This window comes from Pteronotus mesoamericanus, unplaced genomic scaffold, assembly GCF_021234165.1.
Source record: "Pteronotus mesoamericanus isolate MK-2021 breed Mesoamerican mustached bat unplaced genomic scaffold, CSHL_Meso_final contig_164, whole genome shotgun sequence".
NCBI lineage: Eukaryota > Metazoa > Chordata > Mammalia > Chiroptera > Mormoopidae > Pteronotus > Pteronotus mesoamericanus.
Genome location: NW_026555065.1, coordinates 14,223,703 through 14,245,588, shown reverse-complemented (window position 1 = coordinate 14,245,588; position 21,886 = coordinate 14,223,703). Strand labels below are relative to the sequence as shown.

Below are 21,886 nucleotides of genomic sequence, written 5' to 3'. Positions count from 1 at the left end.
AAGCACAGTTCTTACAATAACTGACATTATCAAAGTCTACTGACAATAACCTTGTTTCTCATATAACCTCTGCTGCTGTGTTTCTTGGATAAAATTCCCCTAGACTAGACTATTGAATATCCATATTACATTCTATATTTGGAGAACATGCCAAGAATAAAATTCCTAAATGAGCAGTACAGTATATTACATAATGATGGCTTTTAGCATTCTGTAAATACAACAGTCTGGGAAATAACAATTTAATGCCAGTAAGATTTCTGTTTATGAAGGGACTCATTCATAGAAAATAGTTGGAAAATGGTTGATTTCCTTCATTTACACTGAAGAGAAGACTGCTGGACACAGCTCTCAGGTCTGCTGGTTGTGGATCTAGCCTGCTGTTTTATTTAGCTGCTACTATAATTTTATAGTAAAAGCTAAAACTTCTTAAACTCTTAGTATGTGCCAGATACTGTGTCCCTGTGGCCTGGGGTGCCAAAATGGTTGACAGGGGGTTAAACAATAAGCAAATATCAAGCCACTGTATTATAGACATGCTCAACTCAATTATGTTCACAAATTTTCTCTGGTGAAAGATTAAAGAAATATCAGAAATAAGTCTACACAGGTTATGTAACCTTCCCAAAAATACATCGAAAATCTCTACAATCAACAAATCTCAGTCTCATTTCAATACTTAGTTCCCTATTCAACATTGCCTCTGCAGAGTCAAATGCAGATCTCATTACCAATTTTCTTGGTTTTTTTTTATTTTTTAAACATTTTTGTTGTTTTTAACAATTGAAATAGAATTGGCCAAATTGAAGTTTCTATGTTTTAATGACTTAGAAATGGTTTAATCCCAAATGTCATTATTATAGTTGATTATAATTTGAAATCACTGAAAATATTTTACTCAGTTTAAAAACAAATGTCTACTTTTCTAAAATTTTTCTACTTTTCAAACATTTTAATTGATTAAACTACTAAATGTGGCATTTAAACTTTTTAATATTACTGATATGAACATGGAAAACTGTTAAGATATATTAAGTAAAATTTTAAAACACTGCATATTGTGGATTCTAAGATGGAAAACACTGCATATAAAAATGTGTAACACGCAGTTATACACTGATAATAATTTTTACAGGAAAAAAACAAAGAAGCACATACCAAACTGCACATTACAGCTATCTTTGGGGCTGTGGGATTGCATTATGGGGAGTCACTTACTTTCCATGTCTGTGGTTGCCTCATTTAGCAGATAATAATACAGGATGCCCAATTAAGTTGGATTTCAGTATAGGACATACTTATACTAAAAAATTACTCACATATCTGAAATTGAAATTTAACTGAGCATCTTGAATTTTACGTAGAAAAAAATGGCAAAGCCCTGTATGTCTAATGTCTAAATTTAGACAATTATAATGTTGCATATGGGTCTGCCATTTTATATATGTCTATATAGCAACAACAAAATCCCTCTGATGTAAAAGTGATTAAGCTTTGTTTCAAACACCATGTACTTCTGTCATTTTTTAAATCAAATTTTTCAAAACTGGGAAGATGGAATCAAAACAAAGACACATATGCGATACATTGCCTTTAACAGCTATTATATTCACAGATAAATATAAAAACACTAGAAGAGGATTACCAACTTTTTATTTTGTCAGATAATTTTAAAAGGCTATTTTTAAATAACATGGAGAGCTCCTAAAACAACTAATTACATGTAAAACTTTAAGGCTTCTATCTTACATAAACTTTTAAAGACAAAACATTATTTAATAAACAATTTGAGTATATATAGTGACTGAGCGAAAATACTAAATACCATACGCCAATACCATACACCAATAGTTCTCAAATTTTAATTTGCCTAAGGTTTGTACAGACTGGAGACAGGGGTTTTCACCTGGATTATCCTGGTGGACCTAACAAAATCACAGATCCTTTTAAAAGAGAGGCAGGAGGTCAGAGAAGAGAGAAGATGCTACATTGCTAGCTCTGCAGATGGAAGAAGCAGCCACAAACCAAGGAATACAGGAGGCCTTTAGAAGCTAAAAAATGTCAAGGAGACATACTTTCCCCTAGAATCTCCAGGGGACCCATTTTAAACTTTTGACCTCCAGAACTGTGAGGCCATAACTTCGTGTTGTTTTATGCTAAAAGTTGTGGTAATTTCTTAGCGCAGCAACAGGATCCTAATTCAGTCATGATCTCAGAAGTTTGTAGAAAACATGTATTCTCAGTTTCTACTCCTAGAGATTCTGATTTAGGTAATCTGCATGTTTAACAAGAAAGCTCTAAGCCTCTGATGCAGGTGATCTCTGAACCATACTTTGAGAGATAACACTTTAGATCATACATTAAAATAAATACTCACAGGTAAAGAGTCACATCTAAAATAAAATTTTAATGGGGAAAACTAGCAGAATATTCAATATGTATTTATTTGACCTATGGAACAATGACAAGTTTCTTAGAAATTAATAGGAAAATATTAGTAGGATAAAGTGTATAAAATCTAAATATTATTGAAAGATAAAAAATAGTAGAAATACTTCTATAACATATGGTTGACAAAGTGTTACCATTTCTATTATATTATTCTATGTTATTTTAAATAAACTACTGCTATTTCAAAACTTAAATAAAAAGAGAAAAGAAATTTATTTACATACGGTGAAATAAAGAGTAAACACAGAATGTTTAATCTTTAGAGATGATGTTTAATCAAAGACATAGAAATTAGAACCATATTGAAAATCCATTTTATATCTACTATAATAGAAAAGTGAAAAAAATGGAAAAATGGCTTGAGTGATGTTATGTTAACATGATATAATATCCTACGGCCATTAAAATAATCATATTAATTAGAAAAATGCATGATAAAGTCAATTAGGTTAAATAGCCATACACAATTTTATATTTCTTATGATTTTCTTCAATAATACAATAAACATAAAAATGGTCTGTAGTTTGTTCGTTTGTTTGCTTGCTAAAATAAGTTGGCTAAAGCTTCTTGCTAAAGCTCCTTCATTTCAAAAAATAAAAGGCATTTAATAACAAAAAAATTGGAAGGCATGATCTCAAAGGACAGTCACTTTTGAGAAAGGCTGCCGTCTTTGCCACGGACAAATGAGAAGCTGATGTCAGACCAGCACACGTCTGAGGACCAGCTTTTTGGAGACCTCCATCATAAGGTACTAAGCTGAAAACTGTTTGACTTCAGCTTCTGTATGAATAGCAACCAAGAGTCAAACTACAGTTCTATGGAGTCCTTTCCCTCCCTCCCCACTTCTTCCACCTCAATCAGGCTGAGGAGCTAATCTATCATTTGAAGGAGCAATGATGGGCAGGGTAGAGACCATGTTCCACAGAAATGGAAAACTGCCAATTCAATTCTAAAAAAGGGAGCAATGGACCAGAAGTCTATGAGAATGATAGCTTGCCAAAAAGAAAATGAGATGATGTAATAGCACTGAGAAAGAATACCCACCAGTTCCTTCAGTGGGTTAACCACTTGAAGGCGGCAGACAATGCCACCCTTGTAAGCATTTGTTTGTTCAAGTGCATTCATTCATTAACCTCTGCACAAATGTGGGGAGATCAATTATTCAGAATGGAAAATTACAGTTTAATTGTAAATGGCTATTGTAAAGATATCACCTTGCTATCTTTGGTGAAGGTTGATGAAAACAGAAACAATACTTTTTGCTCCCTATCTTTGTTTCTCAAAGGCAGTTTCATATTGTTCTATTTCCCCTCTAAAATGGTACTCTGCCAAAGGCAGCATCCTTTGATAAAGATAATGATCAAGCAGTGGGATTTAATGCTTTTAATTAATGTTTTATTGGATGATTCTGTGGTCATTATCAACTTTAGTCAGCCAAGTATAGAATAGTTCCTAGAACCAGATTAAACTGGTTTTAGTTCAGCCAATTCACAAGTGCAACTACAGTCAATTGGGTACAGTTATTATGATCAAGCAATTATTTATTGCTGTATTATTCTGAAATCATCTGTTTAGAAAATAAATATGCCAATGTGCTTTCATATTAAACCAGCCTCAAGACTCACCCACAGAATGAAGGTGGGTGACACTAGATAGCCCTTCCAATTTAAATATCTGATTGTATGTTTGCCAATTTTTGGATTTATAAAATAATCCCAGTTATTGTTAGTACCACTCTCATCACAAATGCAGGCCAACCTGGGAATATCTAGCCTATCACAAACTAAAAATAACCACAGGGGTGGGGATCAGAGTACAAAACTTGTCCCACCACAGCTATTTTTGCTTTTTTGTGACTCAAAATGTGACAATCATTTACGCCTCTTATCTTCCTCTTGTTCCCAATAGGCCATCAATGGTTAAAGACTGACTGCTTCTATTAACAACTTCAAATACCTGATCCCTCACCATTCATTGTTGGGCTGGAGCACTGGATACATAAAGGGCAGTAATATGAGAAAAGGTGAAAAGAGGTAGATAAGGGTCCTTTTTCACCTCATCTCTCATTACTCTCCTTTATCCATCCAATGCTCTTGCCAAATTGATCTACTTATTGTCTCCTAAAGCCACCTCAAGATGTCCTGCCCTCTGTAGTACTCTACCAAATCACTAGAATACCTCCTGTCTCCAGCGCGCCTCTCCTGGCAGGCCACATGGCCCCACCTCAGTTGTTGTAATCCTTCTCTCAAATTATGCCAGTATTTTTAAAGGTACATCATGGAAAAACTTTCCAGTAAGGAGTTTACTTATCATTTTCTGTATGAGGAGAGCACTTCAACCCTCTTAACACTCTTACTGCTTTTCTGGTCTTCACTAATTTATCAATGATTCCCTAAAATTATAGCTAGTGACTCAAAAATCAGTTTGAGTAACTTATAAAAAACTGCATTTTAACAGTTCTCTCCATTTATTCCAGTCTTTTTAAAACATTACTTGGTAGTGTGTTATGTGTGTTTAATCTTCCAAGGACCTTTTTTCATTGCTTTTAGAGAGAAAGGAGGGGAGAGAGGAAGAAAGAGAAACATTAATGCCAGAGAGAAGTATCAACTCGTTGCCTCTGGTACACACCGGATAGGGGAATCAAACACGCAACTTAGGTGTATGTGTCCTGACCAGGAATGGAACCCACAACCTTTCATTATGGGATGACACTCCCACCAAGCCACACTGGCCAGGGCCCTCTGGCACTTTTAACATTTACTTAATAAAGGCCCTGTATTTCCATTAAGCTCATTCAAAATTAAATTTGCTTGCTGCTTTTCTGCATGGGAATTTTTTCATTATATTTTCTAAAAGAATTTCTACTTTTGAGGAGTTAAAATTTTAATTTTGCCATTTGATTAAAGGTCTACAGATTTTTTAAAAGAGGATATGAAATAATTAGATGATCCCTATTTAAGGGAGGGTAAACACATATAACTCTTTGTTAGGTCTTATCCCAGCTCATCCATAAGGTTCCATTACACTCTTCCATGGTTGTTTTTTTTTTTAAGATTTTATTCATTTATTTTTATTTTTTTATTTTTTTAGATTTTATTTATTTTTGGAGAGAGGAGAATGGAGGGAGAGAAACATCAGTTGGTTGTCTCTCACATGCCCCCAACCAGGAACCTGGCCCACAACCCAGGCATGTCCCTGACTGGGTATTGAACTGGCAGCCTTTCAGTTCACAGGCCAACACTCAATCCACTGAGCCACATCAGCCAGGGCTACGCTCCTCCTTGGCTTTTTATTGCTCTTAGAAGAGCTCACTGCAACTTATGTTCTTCCTTTCTAAAACTTAGCACAAATAAAATTAAAGCAGTATTCACATCTTTCCTCTAACCCATTAAGTTCCATGAGAACAAGTTGATCCTGTTGCCCAGCACAGGGCTTCGCATGAACTAGCACTTGAACACATGATGAAATAATGAATGGTCAGTGTTCCATTACATGTGGTTTTCTTCTTATTTCAGCTTATTTTGGTTTAAAGTGATAAAACCTTACTGATACCCTTTCCAGACAGTTGTTATTTTATTCTTCTCTTGGATTTGATATTTTAATTGCCAACTGTTTCTGATTTTTTTTCAAATTTAAAAAGTCAAAGTTGGAAATAAAATTCTACAAATGTATCACCTAATACAATGCACTAAATCTAGTTTCCTGAACTTTCTCTGCTTCTTAAAGCACGTGTTAGTTTAAGTCAAGAGGGGTCTAGTCCCCACCCTCTCTTTTGTATTGAAATAATTTTGTGAGTTGTTTTTAATGGGCTTTATCAATATAATTATCTTAAATGGAACAAGGAAACATTTGTTCTTAACACAATGAATGATATTGCATTAGGTAATCTCCTGATCTCTAGCCCAGGGCAAAAACATTTCAGTTGTCAAAAATAAATAAAGAGAGCACTTTTTGAGTTCTAATTTCCAAATTCATTACTAGAACTTCTAGGCCTCCACAGTCTTTTAAGGGATTATTGAGAAAATTCATTACAGCAACCTACTAAGTGCTTATGTGATCAGCTGAGGGCAACTCAAGCTCTAGAAAGAGAACTAAATTTTTAAAGATTTGTTAGAAGAGTGGGAGAGAGACCTATCTGTATGTCAAACACTGTCACTGAAGTTCAGCTCTTCTCCAGAAGCAAGGGGAAAACAAGCTGCTTTGAGTTGATAACAGTATTATGGAGAGGATACAGAGAACCCTAATTTGTGGTGATGTGATAAATGATAATAGGGAAAGATCGGGGTACTATGGGAATGCTCAAGCAGAAACTCAACCTTGGACATCAGAGAAAGCTCCCAGAGGACTTGATATTTAAAGTGAAAGAATTAGAACTAGGCAGTGTTATTGGGGAAATTTACTGGTATTCATTTGTTTTGCCTCCTTCAAGTCCAGGCTGCCAGAATTATGCTTTTAGCCATGCTATCATAGACTCACTGACACAAACTAAGAGCTGCACAGATTCTATTCATTTCCTTCTTACCTGTGCTAACCCTATTTAATTTCATTTTTCTGTGCTCTGCGTAAACCATCAGACCTAATTCATCACTGTTTCAGGGCTTGAAATTCCTCAAGTAGGAAACACTGCCCTTTTCACTGTCCTTTGTGGAAATTCCTCATTATATGACCTTATCACTCCACACCCCATGCAGAGAGAACCATGGGACAAAAAGCTGAGAAAATATTGTCAGAAAAAGAAACAAAATACTGTCTCTCAAAAACACAAGTTCTAGATTTAGCTATACAGTCAGAAGACAACCCTGTGCTAAAAAAGCAACACTCTACTATTATGGTGCTGTTTTGTTTTGTTCCAGCTTTACTAATCCCAGTAACTGGCACATAACTTTCCAAAATTATCCCTAAGCTTAACCTAATTTAGTCTTACATTTTTACCTCGTGGGAATATGGTTACAACATAGGCTGGTCCCAAAAAATACAGTCTGTCCTTTTAACCTCTTTCCCTCTACCACATTCATGACCCCTACACTTCTAAGTAATCTCAACATTCATATTTTCCAGAGTTGCATGCATGAAATCTAAAATTCCTTAAAAAATAAAGTGGATGGAATAGTTGTTTTTAATTAAGAGTTGAGAAACGTGAGCACATAGTAAAATCAGTTCTGTTCAATTCTTTCACACAAAGATGGAAAAAGCCCTGGCCAGGTAGCCCAGTTGGTTGGAGCACTGTCTAGATATACCAGGACTATGGATTCGATCCCTCCTCAGGGCACATACAGGAATCAACTAATGAGTATGTTAACAGGTGGAACAAAAGATTGATGTTACACACTCTCTCTCCCATGCTCTCTAGCTCTAAAAATCAGTCAGTCAGGATCTGAGATTTATGCCCCAGAAACAGTCAGGGCTCCCTTAAAAAAAAAAAAAAAGGAACTAGGTGACATCAATAGCACTCAACTAGACACCACTAGTGCAGAATGAGTGGTAGCTTAGAGCCAAAGGAGTATTTTCTAGGTCTCCTCTAATAGTCTACAAGTCAGAGATGGCATGCAAGTCCTGCATACCTAAACACTGTATTCCAGGCCTGGTCCTTCTGTGCTAGTTTCTTTATCAAAAACCCATCCACATATACAGGGATCAGTGCAGGAATATGGGATACACTCCAGGGCAAACCTATCTGCAAGACTACCAATGTATGGAGAACTTGCTGGAACATTTTTCCATCTCCCTAAAATACAAAGCAGTGCCTGATACTCACTACTTTAACACTTTGTTTGCATACATTTCCTGAAGTCCCTATCCAGTCTGTTTTAAGCCTCAGTTTTTACAAATTAATACTGTTATTCTCAGACTGAAATCATGTTTAACAAGATTGCTTAACCTGGTTATTTTTCACAAAATTATGTGTGCATGTACACAGATGCATTTTTTATTTGTTTGTTTTTTTCTAACAAGGGCATTGACAGTCCAGCAGATTCTCAAAAGGGTCAGTACACCAAACTGAGAAACACAACACAGTAGCATCTTCTGTTCTTTTTCTGTTTGCACTTATTTTTTTATTTAAGATAAGTATGCATTACCCAAAACAAATACACCAATGCAATGCAATCAGGTAAAACAAGGATACTTATTTCTAAAAAGGTTCTCCTATCCTTTCTCTCAGTTGCCAAATAGTCTCTTTACAGAAGCCACTTGGGCAGTATTACTGAATGCGTTGACAGAGATAGAGAATAGGGTATATTTGGAAGAGGTTTTCTTGTCTTTACATTTGTTAGTTCTCTTAATTCTCAATTAGCCAAACTGTATCTTCAGCAAATTGGAGAGCTAAATAATACAAGTTTATGTAGGAATCACAAAATTGCAGAGCTTGATGAAAATAGGAAAACCAGGATGGGAACCCAGATTAAACTTCTTTCCTGAAATAACATAAAATTATGACTGCTGAAAGCAATGAAAATTCTGTGGTCAGTTGAAATTTTGTGTACTTATTAAAATGACAAATAAAAGAGCATATTCTGAACATTTAGGTTTAGAAGTTTGAGTTTTCAAAATTTAGCTCAACATCACAAGATTTTTATTCTGGAAGTTCTTATATTTCAAGACACTTACATTGATTATACATGTTATATTTAATTTCTGGCTCCCAAGCAGCTGGTTTGTCCCTTGCCATTAATATAGTGGCAAATGCAAGGTCACCCTTAGCCCAGTTCTTACTGAGGAATTCAAAAGGAAAGTCAGGAACAAGTTACTTCCCAGTAAACAAATCCCCAGTGGACTTCACAACTCTGGTCAGTCCGCTCAGAGTCAACAAATGCGCGCACCCCCCTGCCCCCCAAATAACACTACATCAAACACCACAAATGGGTTTTTCCCTGCCTTTTTTTGTTATTTATCTTCCCATTTTACTCATAGTTTTCTTACTGTTATTGACTATTATCTTTCTTCAGAGAGTCATATATTTCCCTATAAATCCTCCCTTTAACTTTGACCTTTCTTCTGCCTAAATCCCCGTATTTCCGTCATCATGAAGTAGCTGTAACTTAGAAAACTGAGAAACCTAAAAGTATATCTGCATATATGAGGCTTGTTCAAAAAAGTTTTGCCGTTGTTAATATAACAAGAATGGTTTATGCGACACTGATATAACGTGGCAGCCAAGGAGAGTGTACTGGAATGCACATGTATGAACAATGGTGACTTCACTGTACTGTGTGGCCATCGAATTCAAGATGACTGAGCGAGTGGAGCAACAAATCTGCATCAAATTTTGTGTTAAGCTTGAGTATTTCTCTGCAGAAACTATTCAGGTGATTCAGAAGGCTATGGCTACAGGCAACTGGTGACTGGCAGCTTCAACACGACAGCGTGCCTGCTCATGCATCACATCTGGTGAAGAGTTTTCAGTGAAACATCAAATCACCCAGGTGACTCAGTCCCCCTACAGCCCAGATTTGGCACCCTGCAACTTCTGGCTTTTCCTAAAACTAAAATCATCTTTGAAAGCAAAGATATTTCAGACCATCAATGAGATTCAGGAAAATATGATGGGGCAGCTGATGGTAACTGGAAGAACTGTGTTAGTTCCCAAGGTGTCTACTTTAAAGGGGACTGAGGCAAAATTGTCCTACATACAATGTTTCTTATATTTTTTTCCTTCAATGAATGCCTTTATTTTTCATAGTATATGGCTGGATACTTTCCGGACAGACTTCATCTAAAGCTCAGGGATAAAGTTTAAAAAGGCTCTATTGATAATTCTCAAAATTTTAAAGAAAAGTTTATTATAATAAAACCTTACATTTTATTGAGTCTTAACTTTGTGTCACTAATCTAAGTAGTCTTCATATATTCTTTCAATTTAAACTACACAATTAGCCTAAGACCTTATTATATTGGGTGAGGAAACCAAGGCTCAAAGAGGTGAAACCTTGCACAATATCACAAAGCTAAATAATAATAAATCATACAGGATAGATAAGCAATCCTAAATTTGAGCTACAGAAAACCCAAAACTCAAAATATTAAGCAGGCAGAAACCAACTTAAATTTTGGTGGCCAAATTAGCAATAAAATGTTAAATAATAGGGACATAGAGAAATGACTGGTAGAGTTTCCTTTCCATACTCTGGATGACAAAAAGCTTATAGCAAAATCTAAGGCCCAGCTATGTATGAGTCTTATCTATCTACCCTATCTTGACTACTTAGTGTAATTTATTATTTTAATGTCCCTGAGCTTACCATAAACCTTATAATTCAAATCCTTTAATGTTTTATCCAAATCTCTGGATAAAAAAAAATTGAGGAGACCAGTGAAGAAAAACACAATACTTCTGGTTTTTTATGCTACCACTTTTAACTTGGCCTTATCACAAAAGATTATATAATCAAATTCAAGCAATACTGCAAATAGCTATATATTTAAAACTTGGGTCTTTGATTTTAGATACAGTAACATCTGAAAATAGAATTAAAGGATTTACTATACTCTTGCAAAAACAATTCAGTTCATGCAAAAGCACTGTTGCCATTTGAAAATGCCTCACAAATAGTTCTCAAGACTAAACTTTCCTGCAGATAAAGAGCTTCCCAGACAAGAAAAAACTAAAGGAGTTCATCATCACCAAACCGTTATTACATGAAATGTTAAAGGGACTTATTTAAGAAAAAGAAGGTCAAAACTATGAACAATAAAATGGCAATAAATACCCATCTATCAACAATTGAATCTAAAAAGCAAACAAGAACAACAGAGATAGAATCATGGATACAGAGAGCGTTTTGATGGTTGCCAAATGGGAGAGGGGTATGGTGGAATGGATGAAGAGGTGAGGGGATTAAGAAGTAAGGATAGGTAGTTACAGAATAGCCATGAGGATGTAATCTACAGTGTAGGAAATGGAGTAGCCAAAGAACTTATACGCATGATCCATGGACATGAACAACAGGTGCAGGGACTGCCTGAGGGGGTGGGGGTGCTGGGTGGAGGGGGGCAAAAGGGGAAAAATTGGGAGACCCACAATAGCATAATCAATAAAATATAATTTAAGAAAAGGGCTAAACCTCCCTGCCCAGCTGACTATGATAATTACATCTTTTTTTTTTAAATCAGAATATAAGCTGATGAATTTCTGCAAGAAGAGTCAAAGAAACATTGTGTCACACAACATACTTATAGGAATTAAACATTTGGAATAATACTTGAAGTAGGATAATTTTTAAAAGGATTTCACAAATTTCTAGAGAAAGACACAGATTTTTATCCTTTCCCAACCTGAGGTTTTAAATTACAGAATTTTTCTGAAGAGCTATAAATGATATACTACTTCCATAATATTGCCGTGATTTCAAAATAAACAAAACCAATTTATTTAAAATAAAAACAATTACAGCAATCACTATATCTGATAAATATGAGTACTTCTTGTTATTCTTTATGAAGTGACCAAGACAAAAAAGAGACCACTATTTTTGTAATAGACTCATAAGACATAGGGAACAGATTGATTGTTGCCAGAAGGGATGGGGGTGACAAAATTTAAGGGATTGAGAAGAACAGATTGCTAGTCACAAAACAGCCACAGGGATGCAAAGTACATACAGCATTGGGAATATAGTCAATAATATTGTAACTATGTATGGTGCCACGTGGATACTAGAAACATCAAGGGAAACACTCTTTCAAGTATGATTATCAAACCACTATGCTGGAACTAACACAAAATAATACTGAATGTAAACTGTAACTAAAAAATAAAAGTTAAAGTTCTTTCCAAAAAAATCACTTTTTGAGAACGTATTTTTCTATTTATAAGCACACAAATGTGTTACTGATTTAGGTTTAAAGATTTGACATAGAATAAAACAAAAATTCTATTGTCAAATAATAAATTCAGAGACTTGAAATACTCTATTACTATATTTGATCAAATTATAAACATCAGTTATTATCCCAAGGTTTTGATACTGAACACGGACTTTCATTTATTCCAATAAAAAGGAATATTTAGGTGCTGAGCCCAGGAATAAAATCTGAGATTCTTCCAAGACTATTCCTCCTGCAATACAAAGGCAAAAGCTTTTGTGTGACACAGCAACAGGCCCAACTTTCTTGCCAATATCATGTTCCCTTATCTTTTGTAGTATATGAATGAAATCAGCTTGCTCTTGGAAGTCTATCAATTCTTAAGAAATAAACCAAAGGGAAAAGAGTAGCAAACCAATTCAAGCAAAACTGTGGTATTTGTGGTTCTATAATTTTTTAAATAAATAGTAATTGAGGAGAGTGATAGCTCAGAAACTGGAAATGACTAGACTAACCTCTGTACAGTCAGTTATTACTTAATACTCTCAACATACCTGTCTCCCATCCCTTTCCCATCTCACTGCTCCTCTTCTGCAAATGAGTGCTTATTATATTGTGGATGTCACCAAATCCAAAGAATATAATAGCTTTCTTCATTTTGTTATAATTTTTATAATTCCTATGAAGTTCAAGTTTTGGGCTACACCTACCAACTGGAAAAAATGAGAAATGCCAGTCTTAAATTTCAGCAACATGTCATGTGAAACACCTTTTTAATGTTTAAGGAAAATTTATTTTGTATATTTGCATGTACTATTCGAAGTGTTCAAGTATTATATGTATTATTAAAAGTGATCAGTAATTGGCACAAAAGCATGAGATATATTTAGAGTTCTGTTCAAAGAAAAGAATATCTCTCATCACTTTTCAAATAATGCTAACATTGATTGCTAAGCCTTTCTAATGACCGGTACGTCCTGAAAAGAACATTATCAAAACCAATCCGACTGATTTCAAAATATATTGTAAAGATAAGAAATAAAGCTTGAATATTAACTTTTAATTTATATTATACTAATTTTATTTCAGCAGACATAAATCACTAAATAAATTAAAAAGGAGCCACTTACACAACCAGGTGAAACTCAATGAGCAAAAGAAAACTGTTCATAAATGGGCAATATGCTCATTAGTCTTCTGTTCTACTTAAATTAATTTAAAAGAATCAATAGCTAAATCACCTATGTAAACTCTAATTTCACAGTATTTAAGAACATGTAAAAAAAACTTTTGTTTATCTAAGACGTTTTAAAACTTGCTTATAATCAGTTACATAAACTGGTTTTTCCAAACCCCATAAAACCAAACCATAACCTACATTCTGTTCAATTATTACAAATATTAAATCAGTGAGATTTAATTTAATAAGATTCTACTATATTCTACTAGTATTAACTAATTCAAATATGGAATTATCTAAGAGACCTACTTTAATTTTAAAATACAATCTTAACCATTTATAATATGTTGTGTAATAGAACACAACATTGACTTTGCAGTTGGATTATACTACTATCCTTTATCTGAACTGCACACAACTAGTCAACAGAGTAATTAACTGGGAGACTGTAGGATTTGAGGTAGCATCTTCAGAAATCTATTATAAAACGATAGTACATCAATTCCTTAAACTATGTCAAAATTCTCACTAAGCTAAATTCTGATAATCTGCCAAATTCATAAACAATAAAATTTAGTTAAAAACATTGAACTTATTTTAAATACATTCTCCCTAACAGCTTTTATTTTAAAAAATACCTCCTGCTCCCAAATACAGTTAATTATTCTGGCTAATCCTATTCTCTTTCCAGTAGTCTCATTTTTATCTTATTTTCCCCTTTAAAGTGAGCTCATTGTATTTTGGTTTCTCTTCTTCCTACTCATTGTTCAGATCAGCATTTTAATAATCTCTAAAGCAATGCTGTTCAAAGAAAACAGGCTATAAGAAGCTAAATAAAATTCCCTAAGTTCAATGTTTTTCAAAGTGAGATCATTTTTCTTGATCTGTTTATTAAAAATCCATGCAAAGCAAACACCATAACTGGTAAACAGCTACAGAAAATTGGAAGCTTAAAAATAATGCCGTTAAAAACACTTCATTACACACCTTCTCTGTGAAGCCTTTTGTTTCCACTGAAAACCATACTGGAATCCTTGTATAAAAGAAGTTGCCTTCTGGCTGTCAATTGCTATACAGTCAGTAACTGAGGGATCCAGATGTCTGCAGTGGTTAAAACGTTCAGTGGTGGGTGCTGATTCCGCTTTCCCTCTAAGGTTTTCACAAAGGCAGCAGAGTAAGAGTGCACATAGCAACAGCACTCACAGCTGATTGGACGGAGGGTGTGCTCAGCCGCCCCTGCTCACTAGGTCCACTACGGCTTCCTGTCTACTTGGCAGCACTATCCTGTTGTCTTTGCTCCTCTCACCAACTCTGCTGTGTTTAGGCAACTTGAAAGGAAAGAACAGTAAAGCCATAATGACAGAGTATTCTAGCATGAGCCCCTAAAATGTGCATCTCTGGGTGCTTTTAAAAAGAGAGAAATTTGTAAGGCAAACATTTTAGTCAGTGTTTCACATAAAACTGAGGACAAAGAGGATGGTAGAGGGAATCAATTTATTACTTTGCATTTCAAGTAAATCAGGTCCTACCAAGGGAAACTTCCTGAAAACACAGAAATACAAAAATTTACAATAATTAGAATAAAGCATCAAACTCCATCTGCCTAGAACTATGAATTACTTTACAATAAACTTCCCAATTCCTAGAAAAGCATGAGCTGTTAATTAAAATGGGTGAGGGCCTAAAACAGGCCACCTTTGTCAATTTTATGTGGTACCTTTTAAGATGGCAAGAAAAATTGAGGTTAACAGATTGATTAGACAAAGATTTAAAAAGGAAAAACAATCAGTTACTTAGTAAACTATGGCAAAAATTAAAGATTCAACTAAGTATTGGCATTAAAACATCTCTTCTTGGTGATGAACATATAATACAATGCACAGATAATGTGTTGTAGAGTTGTACTCCTGAAACCTATATAATTATATTAACAAATGTCACCCCAATAGATTCAGTAAAAAAGATAACATTGAAAAATTTTTTAAAAATTTAATCTCTTCTTACATAAAACAACTACATTTTTAGCCTGAATTCATTCATTTTCTCTATCATAAAATTACCTGGAAATACAGGCATTGGAGGTTTTTTTCAGGTTTTAAGCACTAGGCTTCAATATACTCATCTGTATTGTTCTTACAAGCTGTAAGAACAAAAACAAAATCCCTCCCCAACTTACAAAGATGTTTGGGGGACTTAATGTAGGTAGTAGGAGATAAGCAGATATGAAGAGTCAGAAAAAACCCTCCTTATCAGGAGATACTTCCCCAAAACATCAGAGACCAGGATAGTGTTTTTGAAACTTTTAAAGCAATGAAAACTTTTTTATTTTCATTCTTCCAATAAAATGCATTAGTGGTGGCTTTAGGATTTTTATACAGGGGAGGTTTGTGGGAGTAGGCAGAGGCTACAGCAGAAACAGTTATTACTCAGATCTTTGTTTATCTGGAGTTCTTGGGGGTAGGGAACAGAGGCTGATGGAAACGCTGGCTCTATTAAAGCACCCCATGAGTATCACGAGGCTATTTTTAAATGAGAATTCACTGCAGTTTTGTATGAGCCCCAGAGTCCACAAGATTCCTACTCCCGAAAAAGCTGCTAGGATCCCTAGAGTTCTAGAGCTGTGATTTTCAACCTGTGTGCTGCAGAAATTTTTAAAACATGCAATACCTGACTATTTTAGTCAGGGGCACTGACCTCTTTTCCCTTAGACTGTCAAAGAGAAAAATCACAACAGCCAACAGAACAACAGCCATCACTGTGAATGAACCAAGATTATGCCTATTCTTTTGTAAGATTAGCAAAAAAAAATTTTTGTGTGTGCTGCATAATTTTAGTGATTATGTGTGCCATGAGATGAAAAAGGTTGAAAATCGCTATTCTATAGTATACAAGTAAGTATACACAGTGTACAACCTGTAAGAGTTAAGTCTCATTATTACCTTAGCATAAATAAAGAACCTGATCGCCCTGGCTGGTGTGGCTCAGTGGATCGAGTGCCGGCCCACATACCAAAGGGTCAAGGGTTTGAGTCCCAGTCAAGGAACATGCCTGGGTTGCAGGCCAGTCCCCAGTAGAGGGCATGGCGGCGCTCGAGAGGCAACCACACATTGATGTTTCTCTCCCTCTCTTTCTCCCTCCCTCCCCTCTCTGAAATAAATACATAAATACATAAATAAATAAAATCTAAAGAAAGAAACAACCTGATCATTGGCTCCACAATTAACCAGAGAGAGCTGCTAAGCCCTCTGAGAAATAACAAGAGGAAAGATGTGTCTGGAAGCACAATAAGCCTGTGAGGTAAGTGACTCAGAGAAAGAATGGCACAGTAGACAAAACAAAAGACTTCGGAGTTAGGCCAACAAACATGGGTTCAATACAGAATCTGCCATTTACAAAAAGTAAGACCCTATATAAATTACTGAACCACTCTGAGCTTCAGTTTTCTTACCTGTAAAATAGGGCTGTTGTGAAGGCTAAAGGGTGCTCACTGCCAGCCAGACTGGACTTTTGCTTACTACATACCCTTAAGCTTCTCTGAAAATGCTCTTCCTCTTCCACTAGGAGTGGTCTCTCACAACCCCTTCAACTGATGTTTCACCTTAAGTTTATCTTCCCCTGGGCAGCTTTTACTCTGGATCCAAAACTAGTTAGGCTACCTGTACTTTTTTCTTATACTTGGGGCTCATAGAATGTTAAATAATTACTTGCAAAATGACTGGTTTAATAAAATTCTCTTCCTCCGCCACACTGTTAGTACCTTAAAGGGAGGTATTATGTTTGCCTACAATATTGCTTACCTAGCACCATGCCTGATTTATATACATATACTATTTGACTTGATTTCACAACTACAGGAGGTAAATAGAACAAGGATCATTATTTGCACTGTTTGAATAAGAAGGCCCACGAACAGAGGACTCATGGGCATGGGCAATGGGGGCACTGACTGTGGGAGAAGGGGGGACAGGGTAGGGAGAGCAATGGAAAAGGGCGTGACAACTGCAACTGAACAGCAATTAAAAAAATAAAAAAATATTTTAGGGAATCAAAAAAAAGGAACATCAGCTCTAAAATTCTGTTTACTCAAGTCATACAAGTAGAAGTCAAAGGAAATAACTTATTTTTAATTTCTGGATGAATAACTTCATAATTCAAAATTAACCTCTTCCTATGTCTTTCAAAAAAGGAATAACATATAATCCCTAAATTGTTTTGGAATATTTCCCTCCTTAAACTTTTTAATTAAAGGCTAATGAAATCCTTTATTTAAAATCTAAAACTATTGGTTAACATCATATACAAAGAGAACTTACAGAAAAAATATTAAATTTAGTCAGAAACATGGAATTATAAGTTAACAAAATGCGCTCCAAGACACATGCCATCTTCAAAAGTAAAACCAAACCAAGAGATTTACTTAGTGAAATACTTCTGATGGGCTACCAGTTTTTTAATAAATTTAAAATGATACTTTACATAATTCTAAATAATGCTTGCTTCTCTCTGGTTTGTTCATCTTGGTATACAAAGCCATAAATGTGTGTGCTATAACATAATAGTTCATTACCTATGTTGCAGATCTCAAGAGTCTACAAGTTAGGAATCTGAATAATATGAAATTCTATACTGAATGCTAGTCCTAGGTTCTCAATTCTCCACACCAACCATGAAAAAACTCCTATTCTACCTAACCTAACATGGTCATAATTGTGTTCTCCAAATAACTAGCTCAAGAAATACAAATTACTTATATTATCATAATGTGAGGAAATAAAGAGGAAAGCAGATTTCTCATCTTTAAACTACATATTTTAAATATAAAATGAAGTAATTGCAAATATCACTTGTTTTAGATCATCTATGCTGTTGGCAGAAATAACGGAAAACAATCTACTTTTAAGATACTTTAGAAATAATCATACTAGATTGGACACTTTCTAAACAAAAAGAAATATTGCTGTTATAAAAAAAAAAGGATCCTGTCAAAGCTAATGATTAAATAGCTACTACATATGTAAGGCCCATTGGCCATGCATGGTGTTTGTCTCTTTATGGACCCATCTCCTCTGACCCTGTGGTTCTTACTTTCCCCACAGATGAGGAAACTGTCTTGCTCCTGGGCAAATCCAGGATTCAAATTTAGGTATTCCTGCGTCTAACACATGTGCTCTTAACCACTACTATCCTTTCCTTGACAGTTCCTTTCTTATATACATTTCCATAAGGCAAATGTGGAGTCACACGAGAATAAAGTTTAAATACAGAAATCCCAAGTGAACATTTTCCATTTATTACTTATTCAATAACCATCACTACAGCCCATTACACATCAAAGTTGTCCTACTAACAGGAAAACAGGATTCGATTGCTAAACAGGGAACCAGGCAGTAGCTGCAGTGTGATCACTACATGACACAATATAAGATTCAGTCTGTAAAACTTCACTATTTCATGATCAAAGATCACCTATCTAATCCAGGGAAGGTAAAGGAAATAGAAAAGGCACTAGAACCACAGATCTGGGTTCTAATCTAAATTCTACCTCTCATCAGCTTTGTGTTTGTAAGCACTTCTCTGAAATTGCTCAAATATAAGTTGGGAATTTTTTTTTTTTTTTTTTGCCTGCAATCTTTTCATTTTGTAAGGATCAAAGTAGATAGGATAAAATTATTTTGAAAACTGAGTCGAGCTATACTAATAGGGTATCATCAGCCCTGGTGGTTTTCTAGGGGATAGCAGTATAAACATGTCTGCACAAAATCTAACCTCATTACTGGAAAGATCCCTTAGAGCAGCATAGCTCTAATGGAGAAGAGCAAGATAGTCTAGGGCTCAAGGTTTTTTTTACAATTAACAAGTTGTGCTTTCAAATTATTTAATCTAGCTGAATATGAATCTATTTCTTCATCTGTCAAGTAGGGATAATGATTTCTCTATGAGTTACAAACCACCTTGCTGAGTACTTGGCTCTCAGGCAATTTAGGTTTCCTTTTTTCCTATGCAAACTTCAAGTCTACAGGATGTTACTAAGTGTGAATATGCACGCATACATGACACTCCCACTCCCACACAGATTCACACCCACTCTGACAAATAAAGGGCAATACATTAGCAGTATCCCATATTAATAACAATGGGGATAAAATTTAAGTCTTGACTGCTAAAGAAAGATTTTTACGACACTGATATTTTTAATGTTTTTTAAATATGTCACATTTAACAACTTATTTCACAGCTCATTAATTTTGCAAGAAAGACTAAAAAAACAGCTAAAATTTAACATTGTTATCCATTTTTGGGTATTAGGGAAATTTGGTTTTTCTCATTAAATCACTTTTTATTCAAAAACAAAATGTTATGCTCCTAGGTCAGTATTGGGATAAATTAATCCATAATAAATTACATTAATTTCCACTTGCATGGAGATTCCTAGCAATCATTATTGTTAAAATGCTTACTCAGTGATCTGTATTCATTATGACATGGCACAAAAGCCAACTGGACAAACAGCAATCCAAGAATACTGTGTTTCTAAGAGCTAAAACATGTCTTAATTTCAAAACATTAAAAAGTACCTAAGAGTCTTAATTGGGGTTCTCATCTTTCAAAAGATTTTGGGTTATGATGACCTAGATTAGTTCCAGGAGCAGAGACCTGTTTACAAAATTTAAGATCTTGGAGAGAAGAAAATGTTCTAGCCTGTTTTTTTGGCATGGTTCATACTACATTGTTTAAAATGAGCTAGAACAAGGGTTATTTATAATCTAAGCTACTGCACAAACACTTTGTCTAATAATATCTTGTACACACAAGGCATATTTAAAAGTATCAAGATCAGGTAAAAGAATTCACTTTTAATAACCTATACACTTAGTCTTTATAAATTAATATCCCCATTATTACATAAAATATATGCCAAGATGCACATGGGTTCCCTTTACCTACACTCATCCTTCTTTAAGGACATATTCTGGGATATTGTAAATCTCCTGCTGTTATGTTGTAAAGAATGGTAGGTTTGATTTGTTCATAAATCTAGGACCAATCATAATTTTTTTATTTTGATAAAATGATGTTTTAGTAAAAGTATTCCCATGGATATGTTTGTTATATTATCTTTCTGTTAGATTATTGTAACTTTGTGAAATAAGAATATTTTGTAGATGAAGAATGTAAGGCAGCCAGTGGGACACACTGTTAATTTCAAGTCCTGTTGTTTTTTCCCCACAATTATCTATCACTGGTAGATGTGATTATATCTACAAATTATGCCAACAGTCATACAAATGACAAATTCTGCATTTTAAATTTTGAAGAAGTTTAGCAGAAATGTAAAAAGTAAACCAGTTGTGTAGAATTAAGTAAACCTCATGTAGCTTTAAGACTCAACTGTTAAATGCCCAAAGTTTTAATACTCTGCTCGCTAGCATTTTTTTTTAATTTGCTAATTTCAGACTATTTCATATAGTCTAATTCCCAATTAATATGACTAAACTCTTCTGGCCACATTTAACACCTCAAACTCTAACATATCTAAAACTGAATTAATTTCACTCTGAAGAAGATTCACTGTTATCATCCCTTCCAATTCCCTAGGCTAACAAACTTTGAAAAGAATCAAAATAGCCATTGATTATGTATTTATTAAATGCCTGGCACATCCACGTTACTCAGGTTATGTCATTATTTAAAAAAAAAAAACCTATAAAATGAATACATTATCTCAATTTTAACCAATGAGGAAACTGAAGACCAGAGAAGTTAGATAATTTGATTAAGCTTATGTAGAGGAGGTGACAAAACCAGAACTTGAACCCAAGTCTTCTTTTTAGTTCTAAATGCTAAAACAATCTGTAGGATTTAATGTGCTGTGAAATTAATTTAAGGTCTTGGGACTATCATTTTCTTTTTAAATAAAATAGTAAAAACATTAGCCACCATTGCCTAAGTGAAATTGTGTAAAGACTACTGTTTGGGGAGAGGGAATGTTGTTGCCAGGCAGCAACATAAGCTTTCTTTTTAACAGTGGGTTTAAAGCCACTGCTCCATGTGACACCCTCTCTCAATTACCACCATCCCCTACAATGTCCTCAAATAAGCATTTGGTTCTGCCTTATTACATTCAACCAACATGGGCTTCAGAAGCATATATTCAATTTTGATATTTTTATTTTACTAAATAGAATTTGATGAAGAAGTAGTTGCTAGAGATTTACAACCAGGGTTCATACACCTCACAAACTGCCAAAATTCAGTTCTACAAACCTTTACTTGGGTGATACTACACTACTAGAAACACGGATTGTCCAAAGGATTCAGAATGCACAAATTCTGTAACCTACTGAGTATACCTTTTTGTATAGAAGGAGACAATTTTCTTCTCCTTTTACAAGGGCTACAATCAATCTATCAAAGCTCTCCATTTTCAACACAATTCCAATTTAGACAATCAT

General features: G+C 34.7%; 1 protein-coding gene across 4 annotated transcripts in view; it reads right to left on the bottom strand.

The window, feature by feature from the left end:
• The window catches only part of ATOSA (atos homolog A), a 92,524-nt gene that overhangs the window by 54,912 nt on the left and 15,726 nt on the right, over positions 1 to 21,886 (bottom strand). The window contains exon 3 of one of the 4 annotated variants that reach the window (XM_054565407.1): positions 14,421 to 14,761. The exons of the other annotated variants lie outside the window; for them this stretch is intronic. Coding sequence (XP_054421382.1) covers positions 14,421 to 14,457 — 37 coding nt within the window. The 5' untranslated portion in view covers positions 14,458 to 14,761. The remainder of the gene's footprint in view (positions 1 to 14,420; positions 14,762 to 21,886) is intronic. 4 annotated transcript variants of the gene reach the window in all.